At 43.3% G+C, this 19,164-nt stretch overlaps 1 protein-coding gene across 1 annotated transcript in view; it reads right to left on the bottom strand.

Moving 5' to 3' along the window:
- TBXAS1 (thromboxane A synthase 1) overlaps positions 1–19,164 on the bottom strand; it is a 335,034-nt gene that overhangs the window by 108,659 nt on the left and 207,211 nt on the right. The window contains exons 7-9 of the mRNA XM_024211589.1: positions 15,431–15,519; positions 10,321–10,469; positions 7,796–7,926 (exon numbers count right to left, since the gene is read on the bottom strand). Of these exons, the coding sequence (XP_024067357.1) occupies positions 7,796–7,926; positions 10,321–10,469; positions 15,431–15,519 (369 nt within the window). The remainder of the gene's footprint in view (positions 1–7,795; positions 7,927–10,320; positions 10,470–15,430; positions 15,520–19,164) is intronic.

The following is a 19,164-nucleotide window of genomic DNA, read 5'->3' on the forward strand; positions in this document are numbered from 1 at the left end:
ATTAATATTAACAACACGGGGGAAGGAATAGAAGCCAAAATAGGGGAAAATCAGATTAAAGAATATTTAGATAAATTAGATGTATTCAAATTGGTAGGGCCTGATGAAATTCATCTTGGGGTACTTAAGGAACTAACTGAAGCAACCTTGGAACCCTTGTTAATTATCTTCAAGAACTCATGGAGAATGGAGGAGATCCCATAGGACTGGAGAAGGGCAAACATAGTACCTATCTTTAAAAACGGGAACAAAGAGGACACGGGGAATTATAGTCCGGTCACCCTAACTTCAATGCCTAGAAAGATATTGGAACAAGTAAGCACCTAGAAGATAACAAGGTAATAAGTAATAGCCAACATGAATTTGTCAAGAACAAATCACACCAAGCCAATCTAATTTCCTTCTTTGACAGAGTTACTGGCTTAGTGGTTGGGGGGAAGCAGTATTCATGATATATCTTGATTTTAATAAGGCTTTTGTCACAATCACACATGACATTCTCATAAGCAAACTAGGGAAATGTGATCTAGATGAAATTACTATGAGGTGGGTGCACAACTGGTTGACAGATTACACTAAAAGAGTACTTATCAATGGTTCGCTGTCAAATTGGGAGGATATATCTAGTGGGGACCAATAGGGGTCCATCTTGGGTCCAGTAATATTCCATACTTGCATTAATAACTTGAATGATGGAGAGGAGAATAAACTTATAACATTTACAAATGACACTAAGCTGGGAAGGGTTGCAAACACTTTGGAGGACAGGATTAGAATTCAAAACGACCTTGACAAATTGGAGAACCGATCTGAAATCAACAAGATGAAATTCAATAAAGACAAGTGCAAAGTATGACACTTAGGAAGGAAAAATCAAATGCACAACTACAAAATGGGGAATAAATGGTTAGGCAGTACTACTGCTGAAAAGGATCAAGGGGGTTATAATGGATCACAAATTGAGTATGAGTCATCAATGTGATGCAGTTGTGAAAAGGGCTATTATTCTGGTGTGTATTAACAGGAGTGCCATATGTCGGACATGGGAGCTTAATCCACAGCAAAAGATATTTAGGTTAGATATTAGGAAAAGTTTTCTAATGATAAGGGTAGTTAAGCTCTGAAATAGACTTCCAAGGGAGGTTGTGGAATCTCTGTTATTGGCGGTTTTTAAGAACAGGTTAGACAAATACCTGTCTGGGATGATCTGGGTTTATTTGGTCCTGCCTCAGCCTAGGGTGATGGACTAGATCAGTGGTTCTCAAACTAGGGCCACCACTTGTTCCAGGAAAGCCTCTGGCGGGCCGGGCTGGTTTGTTTACCTGCCGCGTCCGCAGGTTCGGCAAATCGCGGCTCCCACTGGCCGCGGTTTGCCGCTCCAGGCCAATGGGGGCCGCAGGAAGGGGGGCCGGCACAGGGCTTGGCTCGCACCGCTTCCTGCAGCCCCCACTGGCCTGGAGCGGTGAACCGCGGCCAGTGGGAGCCGCGATCGGCCGAACCTGCGGACGCGGCAGGTAAACAACCCGGCCCGGCCCACCAGGGGCTTTCCCTGAACAAGTGGCGGCCCTAGTTTGAGAACCACTGGACTAGATCAGTGTTTCTCAATTACCAGTCGGTGGACCGGCACCAGTCCCTGAGATCTCCCTGACACAGTTTAGGAAGGCAGCAAGCCGGTACGTGGTATCAAAAAGTTTGAAAAACACTGGACTAGATGACCTCTGGAAGTCCCTTCTAGCCCTACATTTCTGTTATTGTAATGCCTCCTGCCACTGTTGCTGGTGAGGCATCTTTCCAAACCAAGCCCTAATGTACCACAAACTGGTAAAGCTACAATATAGACGTCTGTTTTCACCAAGGCTGAAGACAAGATGTCCTCTGATGTAGCCACACTGAATTCCATTGTAACTTGGTCTTTTGGATGAGCTTCAGTCCACTCCGCATAGACATTTACAATGTCGTGGCACTTTCCATAAGATAGAGGTCTGCTCGGGAGGGTGGGGGTGGGGGGGGACACACTCAAAAACTGAGGCTTCTCAAAAAACTATGGAAAATCTGGCATCTCAGCATTGTTTCAGTCCTTCAGCCTGCCCATGCAAATACACACATGCTAACTAAGTATGTGAGCAGTCCTACAGAGAACCATGGTGAGAGTACACATATCTAATAGCAAACAAACCCAATACCTGTTTGTGGCCAGTGGGTCGCTGAGCAGAGAGAGTTTTTCTGTGAGCACAGTGCTCATGAAAAATGCTGGATTGGCAGCAGTGGAGATAGAAGCATTCTGCCCTCAGGACAGATTTGGTGGCAATGCAAACTTCTCCTGACTGCTCCACCAATGTGCCTCTGAGGGACAGTGGGTGGGTGAGAAAGTAGTTCATTCTCCACACCTATTTTATCCTGGATTTCTTACGAGACCACCATCTAGTATCAATTATGGACGTATTTTTCATTGTATCTCAGCACTTGGATCTGGCCTGAAACCACCAAACTCATTTCTCATAGGCCAACAATCAACCCTCAGCTGGTTACAATTTTGGTCACTTCTGACCTAAGGGTGGATTCAAAGTGGTGATCTAATGGGATAAAATGGGATTTTGACTATATTGTATCTCTGGGATTTCAGGGGCTTGAGAGGTTTAGCTGTCTTCTCTGAAATCTCCAGCAATTATGGAAATTGATGAAGTCTTCCAAAAACCATGAGGACTTCACTAAAAGTTAGAAAAGAATGTTGCACGTGCTAACGTAAGCACTATTGGCTTGATTCTGAGAGATGCTGAGCACCAGTAACTGCCATTAATATTGAATGTGATCTTTTGTGCCATCGGACGCATCCTATGTAGGGGCATTATATTTTGCTCATGCATGCAGATAAATCTGATAATCTAAAAGGTCTTTATCATCTTCAAGAGGAAAGATGGTCTTGTTGCTCAGGCAGTGGATGGAGATACAGGTTCAATTCCCAGACCTGTCACACACTTCCTGTGTAACTTTAAGCAAGTCACTTAACTTTTCTATGTCCCAGCTCTCCAGCTGAAAAATAGGGATAATTATATTTCCCTATGCCATAGGCATGTTGCAAGGATAATTCATGAATGATGATGACATGCTCAGATATTATGGTATGGGGACCATGTAAGAAGATAGAACTGTTATGATCCTATATGTTTAAAAAACCAAAAGAGTCAGGCAATAAATAATTCATCAATAAATGTGGATTATCTACTATTTCCTTGTAACAAGTTTGCCTAATGTACACCATCCCCGCATTTAATATAAACAAGCTCATAGGTGTCTAATCCTTCCATCTGCTATCTCCTAAGAACAATATTTACTTTTTAACATCTGCACTGCATTTTCCACAGTTCAAACACAGATATGGCTCCTGGAATGTACACAGAATTTAGCAAATTTTTAACTAAGTTTTCTTAGTAACCATATAGTTTTCCCCTGACAAGGATGGGATCAGACTTCTTCAGTAGGATTTCCTCTGCTCAACTAATTTCAAGCAGCTCTTGAAGCAAATAGTTCATTAGGTCATAAAAAAAGAAAAGCTCACGGGAATTGATGCAGGAGAGCGAGAAGGGAACAGTGTGCACAGTAATTAGATTTTCAGATGATCCCTCTCCCCCCTCAACACACACACACACACACACACACACCTTACCCTTAGTAAACCATTCAGTGGAGCTCTGTGTATAGTTCTCTGGGAACCAGTGTTCCAGAGATTAAAGATGTAATCAGGTCATGATTTCTACAGAAATATATTAAAAGATATCTGTTTTCTTACAGTGCATTATTATACTTTTAAGGCACTAAAAACTGACATAAAGAACAATATACTCCTCCACAAGCTTTTAAACATTTAGTGTCACTTTTCCTCAAAATTCAGCTTTCAATGCCACAGGTTTCACCTGGTCTTTTTGTGCTGTTCTGTGGTTGGGGGTGGAAAGCTGGTGCATCTCCACACTTGGGCATTCCCCCTGCTTGAAGGAATCCTTGGGTGGCATAGACACAGCATAGCCAACTGCTGGGCTGTCCCCTACCCAGCACGGGGGGGAAAGGTGTGTGTCGCATTTGGGGAGAGGGGGGCAGGGAATGGACGTGATTGCAGTGTCATTATACCCTGGCAATTCCCGGATGATGAATAGCCCCTTGTGGGATAGAGCTAGCACAGTGCGCAGCCAGAGGATTGCTCTAAACTATAGTAGAGGCCACACCATCCCCATTACTGGCAGCTGAAAATGGCTTCTCTGTGGCGCCTCACCTTGGAGACGGCTGTCCTCCTTTTATACCCAGAACATATAAAGCATAAGTAGAGGTTGTACAAGCTTCCACTATACTTCGATACATCTCCACCCTGGCCTGCAGTAATGGATAATGCATTCAGCATACCTAGTAAATCCTTGGCCCTCAGCCAGATTGAGACTCAACCACCCAACAAGGGTGCTAATGAACATAAATTCCGGTGATGATTTTGTTACCTGTTCATTAGGAACTGGATTGAGACCCACAAGACCCATCAGATGGTATGACATTTGGTCACTATCTACCACGCATGGATTTGACAACTATGAATTAATAATTTTACATTACACTATGTTGCTAGAAAAGTAGGAGACACTTGGAGAAATGGAAAGAGTTGTGCATTTTAGAAATTCAATTCTTCGGGCAGGTTTACTTTTGGTTGCAGCTATTATGAAACTCTCATTTTCAATTTAAGGCTGTCCTTGTTTCAAAGGCTGATAATATTTTAAATTTCTCTGTTGTGAGGATTAACTAGTTAATGTTCATAAATCCTTCAGAAACTTAAAATTGTTACATATGAGCTAAGCGTTGCTGTTATTACTAGGGACTATGAGTGAAATCCTGGCCTCACTGAAGTCAATGGGAGCTTTGCCTTTGACTTGACTAAGACCTAGATTTCATATCTTGTTATAAGGATGACATCCACCGCTGTGAAAAGGGCCAGTGCAAGGCAGATGTACCACTAGAATCCCTCTTAAGTTCTCAGAACAGGTTATAAGGGTCCATAGGCCTTGTGCTGGTTCTTCTGCAGAAGGACGAATTTCTTCTGATGTAAATATAAGGAAGCAAGTTTCTTATAATAATTTGCATCCTTGCATGATTTTAATGTATTGTAATTAAATTTCCCAAAATGTGACCCTAAAATGTTTCTATACACAAGCCAATGAGTACGACCATCCAGGACCGAAATTATTTTACTGACCATAGAAGAATAGTATGTAATTAAAATGACATCTGCAGCACTACCTGATGGAATAAGAAAAAGTGACATCCCAGATCTCATAAACGGCAAGCATAGATCTAAATCTGGCTGTAAAATTACTATCTACCCAGTGCGATTATCTTCAAGCATTGTTTCATTTACTGATATAGCAATGGTGATAACAGGCTGACTTTGCTCATCATGTTATTTTTTAAGCCTTCCTTTCCTTTCTCATTTATTCTTCATGCATGTTAGTTGCAGGTGGGAGAAAAACGTGCTCCAGCTGAATCACTTTTGGGGGGCACTTAGTTGTTTTACAGTTTGTTCCAAATGATGTTTTTCAGCAAAAATTAAATAAACAAAATTTTAAAATGGAGGTGAAGCGGATAAAGATGCAAACAATGCAACATCTAAGAATGGGGCGATTTAAAGGTCACCCACTGGACAAATGCACCACCATGAGTTCTATAACATGGCTCATGGCTATCATCCTTAATACAGAGATGCAAACCAGAGTCTACAGATAAAAACCTGGCCTCACTGAAGTCAATGGCAAAACTCCCATTGACTTCAATGGGGTCAGGATTTCATGACAAGTCTTAACATTCAGTGTTCCAGCTGTAGTCTTTGCAGATCATATTTCCATATTGACATGAAGGGCAGATGCATTCTTCTCCATTTTCTATATAAATTAGCATGAGGCTTTTTGGTTCCTGGAAAGTTATGACTGTTGCCTGTATCTGGCAAAATTGGGTGGCAATCTATTCACAAGAGTCAACATTTTCAGAAGTGCCTAAAGATTTTGGGTGCCTCTGTTTTTGGATGACCACCCTGAGACACTTAAAAGGCATTGAGGCACCAAACTCTATAGTCACTTTTCAAAGTCTTGGCCAAGTTCTTGAACAATAAGAACATCATTACCAACATTTGTAAAAGTTACCATGGGACAATTTTTCAAAGTAGACAAGAGCCTGGGTGGAGGCAGAATTACAGCCAGCAGCAGGTTGTGTGTACAAATATATAAATAATAACCACTTCCTACTAGACCTCCCAGAATTTGCAAATATACCCTGTCCTGCTATCCCTATAAGCTCCCCACTCTGCATGAATCTTTAAGCCAGCCCTCATCATATCTACAGCTAGATCAATAAGGAGTCAGTCACTCAGGCTGTGGTCTGTGCTGGAAGTGGTGACTCTATAGGCAGATCAGCCACACCACCTGTAAGCAAAAACACCTACATGACAGCCTGAGCCAGCAGCCACGCGCCTCATCTGCATGAGCCATGATTGTGGTAGGGCACACCTGGGGGTAGGGAAGAGTGAAAACAAAGGATGTGGGGGGTGGAGGGGAGAGGCATGCAGAGGCAGAGATGGACAGGAGGCTGATAGCTAGGGAGAGAAGAGGGAGAAAGAGGAGGAATGGCTAGAGGAGAAAATGAGGAAAAGGAAAATAAGACAAAAGCATAGCAAACATAAGAATACAAGACAGAGCAGGAACGGTAGAGTCAAAAGGAGCAGAGCACAAAACAAAATAGAAAATATCAATATCTCTGAACACTGATCTGTGTTTTAAATTCATCTCTGATATACTGCTGAGTAGGCTGAAATCCATTATTTTCTCAAAGGTGGCATTGCAGATGTGGGGTTAGGCTGTTTGAGAGGGATGGTTAGGAGGATCTGTTGTTCTTGCATATGTCATAACCCCAAGTGTGGGGTGATGGGTCTCAGTGTGATTTGTTTTCCTCCCATTCAATTGATGTGTCAAACCTGGATACTGGATAGGGCACCTCCTATATTTCAGAATTAACAGCTGGTTGGCATGCATGCTCTGTCAAACTTTACAGCCAAATTAAGTTATATGGGAAAAAGAAATTTGTTTCCTCCAAAATAGAAATCTTGTTTACATTCCTCATTTCTGTCTATAAATCTAGAATTAAGGGGTCAACATATTTGTGAGCCTAAAATGGAGAGCCCATGTTGAAGAACAGTCCAAAAGGAAGAAAGCCTGAAGGGCTGTTATGTCAGGGGGTTTAAGTGCATGTCTATGTTCCAAATGTTTGTCAGATTGAGAACTGAGCTGTTCCTTTATTATAATGCCCAGTGTCTACACATACTCTATAATGCCACAGTATTAGATAATTAGAAGAGTCCCATGTCTAGATGAAAAAGAAACAGTCTGCAAAGTGATGGGTGATAGCTGATTTGGTTGAAATAATAAATACCTCTTGGGTCTAGAAACTGGGCTGGAAATCTCCTGAGATCAAGCTCCTTATGAGTAATTTTGTACTTCATTGTTTTAAACAGGGCAGAAATACTAAGACAGATGCTTTTCTTGTATTTTAGTAGTTGTTCTCTTCTCCCCCGCCCCCTCCGCCATACGCGCGCACACACACACACACACACACACACAGGGGCAGAAGCATGTAAAAGTTAGACAAAAAACGTCACCAATATTATTTTGAACTTTAAAATCAGGCTTAGTTTGCATTTTAGACCAAGGGGTGTGTGAGTTCTGATTTTATCCAAATACACTTGCCCACCCTTACATTTATTACAGAGATGCCTTACCTCATTTGCATCTTGTTGGTCTCTCAAGGCAATCATATTCTTAATGGCTTTGATAAAAAATCCATTCATCTCATCACGACTCTTGTTTGGCAAAATCCGGGACAGTGGGATCATTATGAATGGAAATGCAACTGTAAGAAATTATTAAAAGGAGAACATTGACGTTAGGTGTAGGAACACTTATCTCCCCCATCCCAACTTTATTTGGGCCCCCATTGAGTAGGCTGTTTTAATTTTATACCACTTATTTCTCTAATTTCATCCCTCCATTACAGACTGATATTGCATATCCTCCAGCCTCTTTTGGCTAGGAATCTCTTGTTAGTCACACGTCCTCTAAAGTTTGCCACGATTTGCAGTTTTGTCCCACAGTACAAAAATTCAATGCAACCTCATAATGCTGGAGCATCATGGTGAAAAAAGGAGTTTCCCCCCTCCTACCCCCAGATAATTAAATCTGAGATTTTTAATCCTACAAGCTAGCTTGGCAGGGTATGGAGTATGCGGCCAGCACATCCCTCGGCCTGCGCCACTTCCAGCAGCTCCCATTGGCCTGGAGCAGCGAACCGCGGCCAGTGGGAGCCGCGATCGGCCGAACCTGTGGACGCAGCAGGTAAACAAACCGGCCTGGCCCGCCAGGGGCTTTCCCTAAACAAGCAGTGTCCCAAGTTTGGGAAACACTGATCTAGATGGATGGTAACCTATCTCCCATTTCCTGCTCCCTGTCCATGTATAGGAAACTGGTTGCCTACTTTACTCTTTCTACTACACACCCTTTTACAGAAGAGACCAAGGCAGAGGGAACCTGGAAGCAGGATGTCACTAAAACGTAACCAGGGCCCAAGGGTGCACTCCTTCCCCTTAGTATTTATAATCAGTGACTAGAAACCTGAAGTATTGCACTTCAGTATAACTAAGCTGGCAGGTGAACCCTTACCCACTAAGCTATCAAACAGCTCCCTGTTTGGCTATCACAACAGTGCACCATGAGCCTCTTCAAGCAGCTTTACCAACACTAACTAACTGTCATAACACTCCTGTGAGATCGGCATGCAAGCCAACAAGCTGTTGTGACTCAAACTGTGTGATGCACTAGTGGCAAGGATAATGCTGAAGACCAGCCTTCTCCATGCACACACCCCACATGATGCAGAAACTTACTTTCTTTAATGGAGGATTTGGCTCACTAAGGCCTTATTGATACCTGGCCCACTGAAGTCAATGTCAAAACTTCCATCAAGTTCAATGGGGCCAGGATTTCACACAAGGATTTTACAGATACACAATTCCCAATGGGGACAGCTCCATCGGTGACAGTACTGGTGCAATCTGCAGTGCAGACAATGTTCAGATGGGCTCAGGAACTTTGTACCATCATGTTTTCTAACCCTACTCTGAGCAGGTCTAAATAACAGGATGGTAAAAAGGAATGAGCCCTGTCTACACTACAGCTTCTGCAATTATGTTTCCTAATTATCTAAGTATAGACAAGGCCTTAGTCGCAATCAGCCTCAGCTGGACTAGAATTTATGACCTAAGGCTTTATATTCCATTACCAGTCCCATAATGCAGTCCCTATTTTTTCACCTCAAAATAAATACATTCTTTTAATGGCCTCCTGTACCAGCATTTATCATCTTCATCCTTTACAGACATCAGCCAGACAGCTGCTGTTTAAATGATAATTTTAAGGACTTATGATATCAGGACACACTTATCCCCTCACCTCATCCCCCTTCTGTATGATTTTGTTGGGGGTGGGCTTTTTATTCCTACCAAGTAAACAGAGGGCAGTCAAACTGCTCAAGCCAGGGCCGGTTCCAGGCACCAGCAAAGGAAGCAGGTGCCTGGGACGGCCAATAGAAAGGGGCGGCAGTCCGTCCGTTATTTGGGCGGCACGTCTGGGTCTGAGGCGGCAATTCGGTGGCGGGTCCTTCAGTCCCTCTCTTACTCTTCACCGGCACTTTGGCAGCAGCTCAATCACTCCGCTTCAGTTTTCGGCGGCAATTCGGCGGCAGGTCCTTCACTCCCTCTCTTCCTCTTTGGCGGCAGCTCAATCGGGTTTTTCCTTTTTTTCTATTTTTTTTTTCTTCGCTTGGGGTGGCAAAAAACTGGAGCCGGCCCTGGCTCAAGCATGGGCCTTATTAAGAATCTGTCAGTAGTCCACAGACCGCACTTAATTCACATAACATGGATTACATTGCAGTGACTCAGTTTCACTATGAAAGTGTAGCCCACAGAGACTACAGGTCCCAGAAGACTTCCACTCAGATCAAGGTGAAGCATTGCCTTTTGGGACATGCAGTTCATAAGGAAATATGTTCACAATGAAGATGAGGGTGGATGCGGGCCACATTGTAGAAATCTACTGGCTGTATTTGGTGTATGGGCTGCACTGTGAATACCTCTAAATCAAAGCTTTCAGTATGTCTTCCTGCTCCCACTTCACAAGGTTTTGTGACTCAAGAATAATTTTTTAAAAATAAATATAAATAAATAAATAGACAAAGATGGGCTATACTTACTACTTAGAATTAGGATGGGCCTAAGCATTGAAAACTCAAAGAATTTTTTGCAGTTCTTAACAAAGGTATCATCAGGATTCTTCTGAGAATCCACGTGGGTACCGAAAGCCACGCTAGCGACGACATCCAAGGTGAAGCAGCCGTAACTCCTGCATTGAATTTAAGAACATGACATCATTAGCTGCTTGTTTGCATCTCCATAGAATCACAGAAATGTAAGACTGGAATGGACCTCAATAGTCCCCTACACTGAGGCAGAACTAAGTACTATCTAGGCCATCTCTTGCAGGTGTTTGTCTAACCTGTTCTTAAAAACCTCCAATGACAGAGACTCCACAGCAATTTGATCCAGTGTTTAACTACCCTTAAAGTTAGGAAGTTTTCCTAATGGCTAACCTAAATCTTCCATGAAGCAAAGGGTTTAAATTGCAGTTTGTCCTATCCTCAGTAGATAAGGAGAACAATTTATCATCCTTTTCTTTATAACAACCTTTTAGGTACTTGAATACTGTTATCATGTTCCCCCCTCAGTCTTCTCTTCTCCAGACTAAACAAAATCAATTTTTTAAATCTTTCCTTGCAGGTCATATTTTCTAGACCCTTAATCATTTTTGTTGCTCTCCTCTGGACTTTCTACAGTTTATCCACATCCTTCCCAGAGTGTGGTGCACAGAACTAGACACAGAGCTCCTGCTGAGGCCTTATCAGTGCTGAGTAGAGTGGAAGATTTCATGCTTACAACCCTCCTGCTAATACAGCCCATAATGTTCGCTTTTTCTTTTCCAACAGTATTATATTGTTGACTCATATTTAGTTTGTGGTGCACTATGACCCCCAGATCCTTTTCTGCAGGACTCCTTCCTAGGCAGTCATTTCCCATGTTATATTTGTGCAGTTGATTACTCCTTTCTAAGTATTGTACTTTAAATATGTTCTTATTGAATTTCATCCTATTTATTTCAGACCATTTCTCCAGTTTGTCAAGATTATTTTTAATTATAATCTTGTCCTCCAAAGCACTTGCAACCCCTCCCAATTTGGTATTGTCCACAGACTTTATAAGTCTACTCTCTGTGCCATTATCCATATTATTTATTAAGATATTGACTAGGATCTGACCCAGGGCAGTTCCCTGCAGGACCCCACTCAATATGACCTTCCAGCTTGACTGTGAACCGTAACTACTCTCTGAGTATGGTTTTCCAACCATTTCTGCACCCAGTTTATAGCAAGTTTGTCTAGGCTACATTTCCCTAGTTTGTTTATGAGAAGGTCATGTAAGACAGCATTAAAAGCCTTACTAAAGTCAAGATATATCATATCTACTGTTTCCTCCCTATCCACAAGGCTTGTTACCCCTGTCAAAGAAGTATATTACATTGATTTGACGTGATTTGTTCATGACAAATCCATGCTAACTATTACTTATCACCTTATTATATTCTAGGGGCTTACAACATTTATTGTTTGAATATTTGCACCATTATCTTTCTGGGTACTGAAGTCAAGCAAGCTGGTCTATAATTCCATGGATTGGCCATATTCCCCTTTGTATCAATAGGTACTATATTTGCCCTTTTCCAGTCCTCTGGGATCTCTCCCATCCTCCAGGAGTTCTCAGAGATAATCATTAATGGCTCAGAGATCTCTTCAGACAGTTCCTTAAGTATTCTAGGATTTACTTCACCAAGCCCTGCCAACCTGAAGATATCTAACTTGTTTAAGTAATTCTTAACTTGTTCTCTCAATATCTGCTTCACAAATATCACATTATATCTTTTCCCCCTTTGTTTTTTAGATTTGGATCAATTTTCATTAGATTTGAGTTTCACCTAAAGCAATTTTTTTCCTTATTCTTCTAACAACAAAGGCTAAGTGCTATTAATAATAACAGCCTCCAGCCTCCTCTAAAGTTCATGTAAGAAATTTTAATATTGTTTATATAACCCTTTTGGTCAGGAACTGTACTTCTAAATTATAAAAAGAAAAAAAAGTTTCTTTATAAATGGTTATAAATCAAATGCAATGTGTCAGGGGTTCACAAACAACTATCAAATTATCCACGGTCACAGCCCCCATGTCATCTTATGAAAGACTAGTTTGATTCTAGGTATCAGATTCTCTGGTGCTTTGACCATGAAAAAGCTGCCTCTTTAGTTCAAAAGCAGATCCCTATCTGTGAGAATGTTCCTTATAACCCTGCCAATAATTTCTATCCATATATTGTACAGCAGCATTTCTCAAACTGTGGTCGATGGACCACTGATGGTTTGCACATCATCAGGGACTGAAGGGAGCCACAAAGGAACACAAGGACATTGCTGAGAAACTAAATTATTTCTTTGCATTAGTCTTCACTGCAGAGGATATTGGGGAGATACCTACCCTGGACCTGCTCTTTCCTGCTAATAAAGATGAGGTACTATCAGAGATTAAGGTGTCAGAAGAAGAGATATTGGAACAAAATGATAATTTAAAAAGCAACAGATGGTATACCTCCAAGGATTCTGAAGTTCATCTAAAAAAATGACAGCGCAGAATTAAAGGGGGGTTCAGAGGAGAGCGACGAGAATGATTACGGGCATGGGAAAACTATCATATGAAGAGAGATTGCAGAGACTGGGATTGTTTACCTTAGAGAGAAGATGGATAAGAGAGGATATGATACAAGTATATAAAATAACTGTATACTTGTATATGAAATAGTCTAGAGAAGGTAGATCGGGAGCTTCTGTTCTCCCTGTCTCATAACATAAGAACAATGGGACAGTCAATTTAATTAAAAGCTGGAAAATTCAAAACCAATAAAAGGAAATCCTTTTCCACTTAATTAGCTTGTGGAACTCATTGCTACAGGAAGTTACTGAGGTCAAGAATTTTGCAAGATTCAAAAAGGAATTGGACATTAATATGGATAACAAGAATAACCAGAGTTATAATAGTTAATGCCAACAAAAATTTTGAAAGGGATATTCAACCTCATACTTCAGAGTTTATGCCAATCTCTGACTATTTAGAGATGAGGATGAGAACTAAAGTTGAGGCAAATTATCCTACAACTGCCTAACCTGGGGTTCCTTGCCAGCTTTTGGTGCTGGCACTGTCAGAGACAGGATACTGGACTAGATGGGTCTGATCCAGTATGGCAGTTCCTGTGTTCATATGTTTCTAAGTGAATGTTTCTATTCATAAGTGAATAAGGAAAAGTTATTTACTTGTTCCCATAATATAAGAACTAGGGGGCACCAAATCAAATTAATGGGCAGCAGGTTTAAAACATATAAAAGGAAGTTCTTCTTCACACAGCGCACAGTCAACCTGTGGAACTCCTTGCCTGAGGAGGTTGTGAAGGCTAGGACTATAACAGGGTTTAAAAGAGAACTAGATAAATTCATGGAGGTTAGGTCCATTAATGGCTATTAGCCAGGATGCGTAAGGAATGGTGTCCGTAGCCTCTGTTTGTCAGAGGGTGGAGATGGATGGCAGGAGAGAGATCATTTGATCATTACCTGTTCGGTTCACTCCCTCTGGAGCACCTGGCATTGGCCACTGTCAGTAGACAGGATACTGGGCTGGATGGACCTTTGATCTGACCCAGTATGGCCATTCTTATCAGTGGCGTAGCCAGGGTTGCAGCCGAGGAGGAGTGGCGGAGAAAAAAGGCACCGGTCCTTCGGTGGCATTTCGGCGGCCCTGCGCATGCGCCGAAATGCCGCCAAAAGACAGAGCAGCGCATGCGCAGGGCCGCCCCACTTCCCCATCTGGAGCACTGTCCGGGGCACAGAGACCCCCGGCCACGCTCTCAGGGCCAGAGTCCTGGCCGGAGCGCCGGGAGCCCGTGGCCCCGCTGCGCCGGCCGGAGCACCGGGAGCCCGTGGCTCCGTTCTGTCGGTCGCCCGGAGTGCCGGGAGGCAGGAGCCAGCAGGCCAGCCCGCGAAAAAAAGAAAAGAAAAACCCGGAAGCAGCCGAGGAGGAGGGGGGGTGCCCAGGTGGGTGGCGGGGGTCAGTGCACCGCTGCTGTTGCTACTCACTTCATCAACAACAAAAGAAGTCTCCTCCCCCGACTGGAACTCATCCATCTTTCCTCTGGCTCGGACCGCAGCCGCTCACGCCGCCAGCCTGTAGCGAATGCCCCGTCCCCTCATAATGGCGGAGGAGTTATCAGGGGACGGGGACGGGGCGTTCGCTACAGGCTGGCGGCGTGAGCGGCTGCGGTCCGAGCCGGAGGAAAGATGGACGAGTTCCAGTCGGGAGAGGAGACTTCTTTTGTTGTTGATGAAGTGAGTAGCAAGAGGGAGGAGACAGCGGAAGGACCCGGAAGTGGCGCTGAGTGAGGCCCGGAAGCGGAAGGACCCAGAAGTGGCGCCGAGTAAGTATGAAAATTAAAAAGGCGCCACTTTTGGGGAATGTGGTCAGGGGAAGCAGCCGCTTCACCTGAACCCCCCAGCTACGCTACTGATTCTTATGTTCTAGTGGACTACAGGGAGCTGATTGGACACAGACTGAAGCATCTCTCCTTTTTGTTTTCAGCTGTTACACTTCATTAAAAGATAGCTACAAATACCTTAGATACTTTCCTAAAATTACTTTTCCAAATAAGCAATTGCTGCCACAGGGATGTTAGGGTATGTCTACACTGCAAAGAAAAACCCACAGCTCTGCGTCTCGGAGACCAGGTCAATTGACATGGGCTTCTGAGGTTCCGTTGTAGGGCTAAAAATAGCAGTGTATTCATTCCTGCTTGGGTTGGAGACCAGACTCCAAGACCATCAGCCCTCACCAGGTTTCAGATCCAGGGCTCCAGCCCAAGCGGGAACATCTATGCTGCTATTATTAGCCCCGCAGCCCAAGACCTGCGAGCCCGAGCCTGATTGACCCGGGTTCTGAGACTCAGCACCGTGGTGTTTTATTTGCAGCATAGACATACCTTTAGAGTGATAATGACTGCAAAGGAGAGGTGTCTCATCAGACACACCCCAGCATTAAGCTGTGATCCACCCTCCGAAAAAGACTGAGAACTCCCTTTGTAAAGTAAGTGTGTATTTAGGGGAAGCGTGACTATTCAAGTATTTTGAAAAGGTGGTTCTCATTTGTAGTGTGGTGAATATACCTTTGGATATCAAAAGCCTTGCCAGAATCTGCATACACCTTCAAGTTACTCAGCAGGACATCACATGCTTGGTTTATTAGTGGAGTCATCTGAAAAGGAACACACAGGGCATAATAAAAAACCTCAATAATTTCCTCCATATTAGTTACAAATAGTAGATGGTACAGTGCTCACAAGATCTTCTGTATCAGTGGATGAGTATTTTTTTCTGAGGAAGAAGGAATCTTGGAGGGGGGGGCAGACAGACACCCCTTGTTTCTCAGGGCTAGTCTACACACTAGAAGCGCTACAGCTGTGCCAATGCAGCACGTCTAGTAAAGATGCTCTATGTTGACTGGAGAGAGCTCTCCCATGAGCATAATAAAACCACCTCCACGAGAGGCGGTAGCTATGTCAGCGGGGGAAGCTCTCCCGGCGACATGGCTGTCCACACCGGTGCTAAGATCGGTGTAACTGACGTCACTCTGGGGGTGGCTCATTCACACCCTGGAGCGACATAAGTTATACCGACATAAGTGGCAGTGTGTACAAGCTCTCAGTTCTGGCCACAAAGAATATGCCAGCTCCACCAACTGGCTGCTGCACAGCCTAAACGCAAGCCAGGAAATCCTGACTGAATGTCCACAGAAGTTGGGTTCCTGTCTAGCTCTGGTTACACTTTAGACTGCTATCAAACAAAGACACACCACCTCTTTTCTCCATTATGCCCCAACCCAATACAGATGGTGACTTACAATGACCAGTGTGTACGGTACATTCAAAATGAGATGGTACAGTCTCAAGGACAGGGAACATACCTTATTTATAACTGCAATCCTAAAAAAAGGGATCAGCATGTATACACCCTTACTTCTGTGTAGAATCCTGTTGAAGGCAGTGAGTTTTGCAGATCTGAAGACTGTTAGCAAAGCACCGTATAAATGCCTGGTGTTATAGTCCACTACAGTGTGCAGAGACCAGTGTTATCACTACATGGGGAAAAGGTTCTTGGGAACAGCAATTGCCACTACATGGATATACACATGGTTAATGCCCCTCAAAATACTCTGCTACCAGTCCTTCGCAGGTGATGACACATGATGGTCAAGAGTGGATCTAACCATGGCCTGGCTGTGGTTAACAGAGGAGTAATCCATCTTTGTTGACTCCTACAAGTCAGGGCAAAGGCAGAGCAATGATCAAAACCCCATTTGGTATTGATCTATGTACTGCCACACATAAAAAGGGCATTAGTGTAAGAGACCTGGCTGTGGGCAGTCATGCCTATTGGTCAGAGCAGGAGTCAGGCCTAGTGGACAAAGCAGGCACTGGGAAGTGGCTCCAATCCAAGGGTCAAGGCTGCAGACAGGAATCAGTAGCCACATCAGGAGTCAGAGCTGGAGTCAAGAACCAGGGTCAGGGTAAGGAAGCCAGAACCAGGAGCAAACTGAGGTAGCAAGGACTGAGTAGGAGCACGGCTAGGAAACAAGGCAGGAACAGGACTAGGAGCAGTGCTGGAGCAGGACAGGGGGAAAAAGCGAGGAGCAGCAGGCACAGGGAGGATAGCAGCTACAGGAGTGAATGCACTGAGCAGCCAGAGAGCTGTCACGGCTGCTTGGCTAAAAGTCATCCAGCTGCCCTTCCTGACTAATCAGGTGATGCAGTCAATCAGGTAGCCTGCTGCAGACCAGCTGCGCTTGTTGGGTTGCCCTGATCCCTGACCATTAGACACCAATCACAATTATGTTCCATGGGTGGCTTGACTACTTGGGTTAGTGCACAGCCTGTGATCTGAGTGTATCCCGTGGCAGCACTGTCTGCTATGTCCTTTTCTTCACAGGGACTGTGAATTGTACTTCTCTATAATCCATGATTTGCTACCTCATTGTATCCCCAGTGACTATTATATGCACCCATTGGAATACAAGCTGCCTAGATTGGCAGCCACATACACCCGCAAGCTCCACACCCTCCTTGCCTTCCTATCCAGGTATTCTGCATGGATGTGAACCAGCATGATAAGAGCAAACAGGCTTGTGCTACTCCTGTGGCACTCTTACCAAAAAATGACTTATTGCATCCTCTTGCTACATCAACAGAGCAATGTGGGCCGCCCATCGAAGGTTGCTTGGCACCTCTGTCTTCGCGAAACTTGCATAACACTTTGTACACAGGCACAGTGCCATCTGAACACATGGTCTGTAGTACAAACAGCCAAGAGATCAGTGGATGAGCAACCAATATGTTTACTGAAGGCAACATTCCGAGTTAGGAATATTGTTAGTCACTTGAGCTTCCATGCCTATACTTAAAGGAACAGGACATTACTCTTTCAGCTCAAAACTGGATTGATTTGGGCCTCATACTAGAAATCTCATCATGTGAATTCTGATGAAGCCAGATTGGTATTCTGCAAAAGTAGCTGAGATGGTAGGGGAGTTATAGTGCAATCTCCTTTCCCCCTTGGCTTCCCCAGCCCAGGAAAGTCCCCTGCAAAGAGGTTCTTCTCAAATGGTTCAATGAAATTAACAGAAATCCGTTAAACAGGTTGAAATGGTGTGAAATGTTGTTTTGTAACCGCTGGGTTAAACCCTTCCACATAACAGAATCATTTAAGGAGAACAAAACAAAAATCAGTATTTTAAACAGGTATGATTATTAAACATATGGTGATCATTATATATTTTCTTTTTATTCCCTTATTTTCTCCCTCATTCTTCAACACCAGACATGCAGCCACCCAGCCAGTTGTTATAGCTTTCCAACAGCTGATGGGGTGGGGGTGGAGAGGGTTACTCTTGTGGTGGACAAGGCAGCTCACTCTATTGCTCGGAATTTCTATACTTTGCCAGCCCTTGAAATCTCTGAATATTGTTGCACTTTATTTCTACCCATATGATTTTTTTGTTGGCAAATCTACCTAGGGAAATGGAAGTTAACAAGGATTTGATTTGTTGTGAATGTGTGCAGGCATTGTTAGAGGGTAGGGATACATTGACAAGACAATTATTTGCATAAGACGACTATGCAGGATATATATTTAACTATTTTTCTTGCCGGGGGGAGGAGGCATAAATAACTTAATGATAAATACATAAAAAGACCACAAGCTGACACATTTATTGATTCATGAGCAATTTAAGCCCTTTGTTTAATCATCAAAAAAAATAGTGGTGGTGGGGGAAAAGAAATTACAGAAAACTTTAAAAAAAAAATAGTACAGTAATAAACAAACTCAGCAGCTATGCCCTGGAGACCACTACCTTACTATACATTGTCATTTGCCAATCAGAATGCAAGAGCTCCACAACCTATGATTTTCTGTTAAGTAAATAAACTCCAGCTGCTGTACATTCTGACTGGCTGGTAGTAACATAATGGAGTAAAGCTAAAACAGTACCGTATGTTCCTTGTAAATATTTGATCTGCCAGTTATCTAATGGCAAGAGTATCTCAGTGTCCAGATTTATTTCTATCTGCCAAAGAAGAGTGCTTGGGGTTGGGTTTTTCTTGTTGCCAGGGGCTTCCTTGAGTAATCTTGCCAATATATGGCCTGGCACAGAACAGTTAGTTTCTGGCACTATGTATACACAGTACACTGGGGTGTTTACTTTGCTCAATAGCATCATAGTCACACTCCGCTGAGTAACCACATTTCTGAATATTTAATTTTATCTGCCTTAATATTAGCCCCCACAATATGCCATAGAAAGACACGTTCCCTGCCACACAGAGCTTACACTCAAAAGAGTCAT

Source organism: Terrapene carolina, unplaced genomic scaffold, assembly GCF_002925995.2.
Source record: "Terrapene carolina triunguis isolate 2854851 unplaced genomic scaffold, T_m_triunguis-2.0 Scaffold247, whole genome shotgun sequence".
Taxonomy (NCBI): domain Eukaryota; kingdom Metazoa; phylum Chordata; order Testudines; family Emydidae; genus Terrapene; species Terrapene triunguis.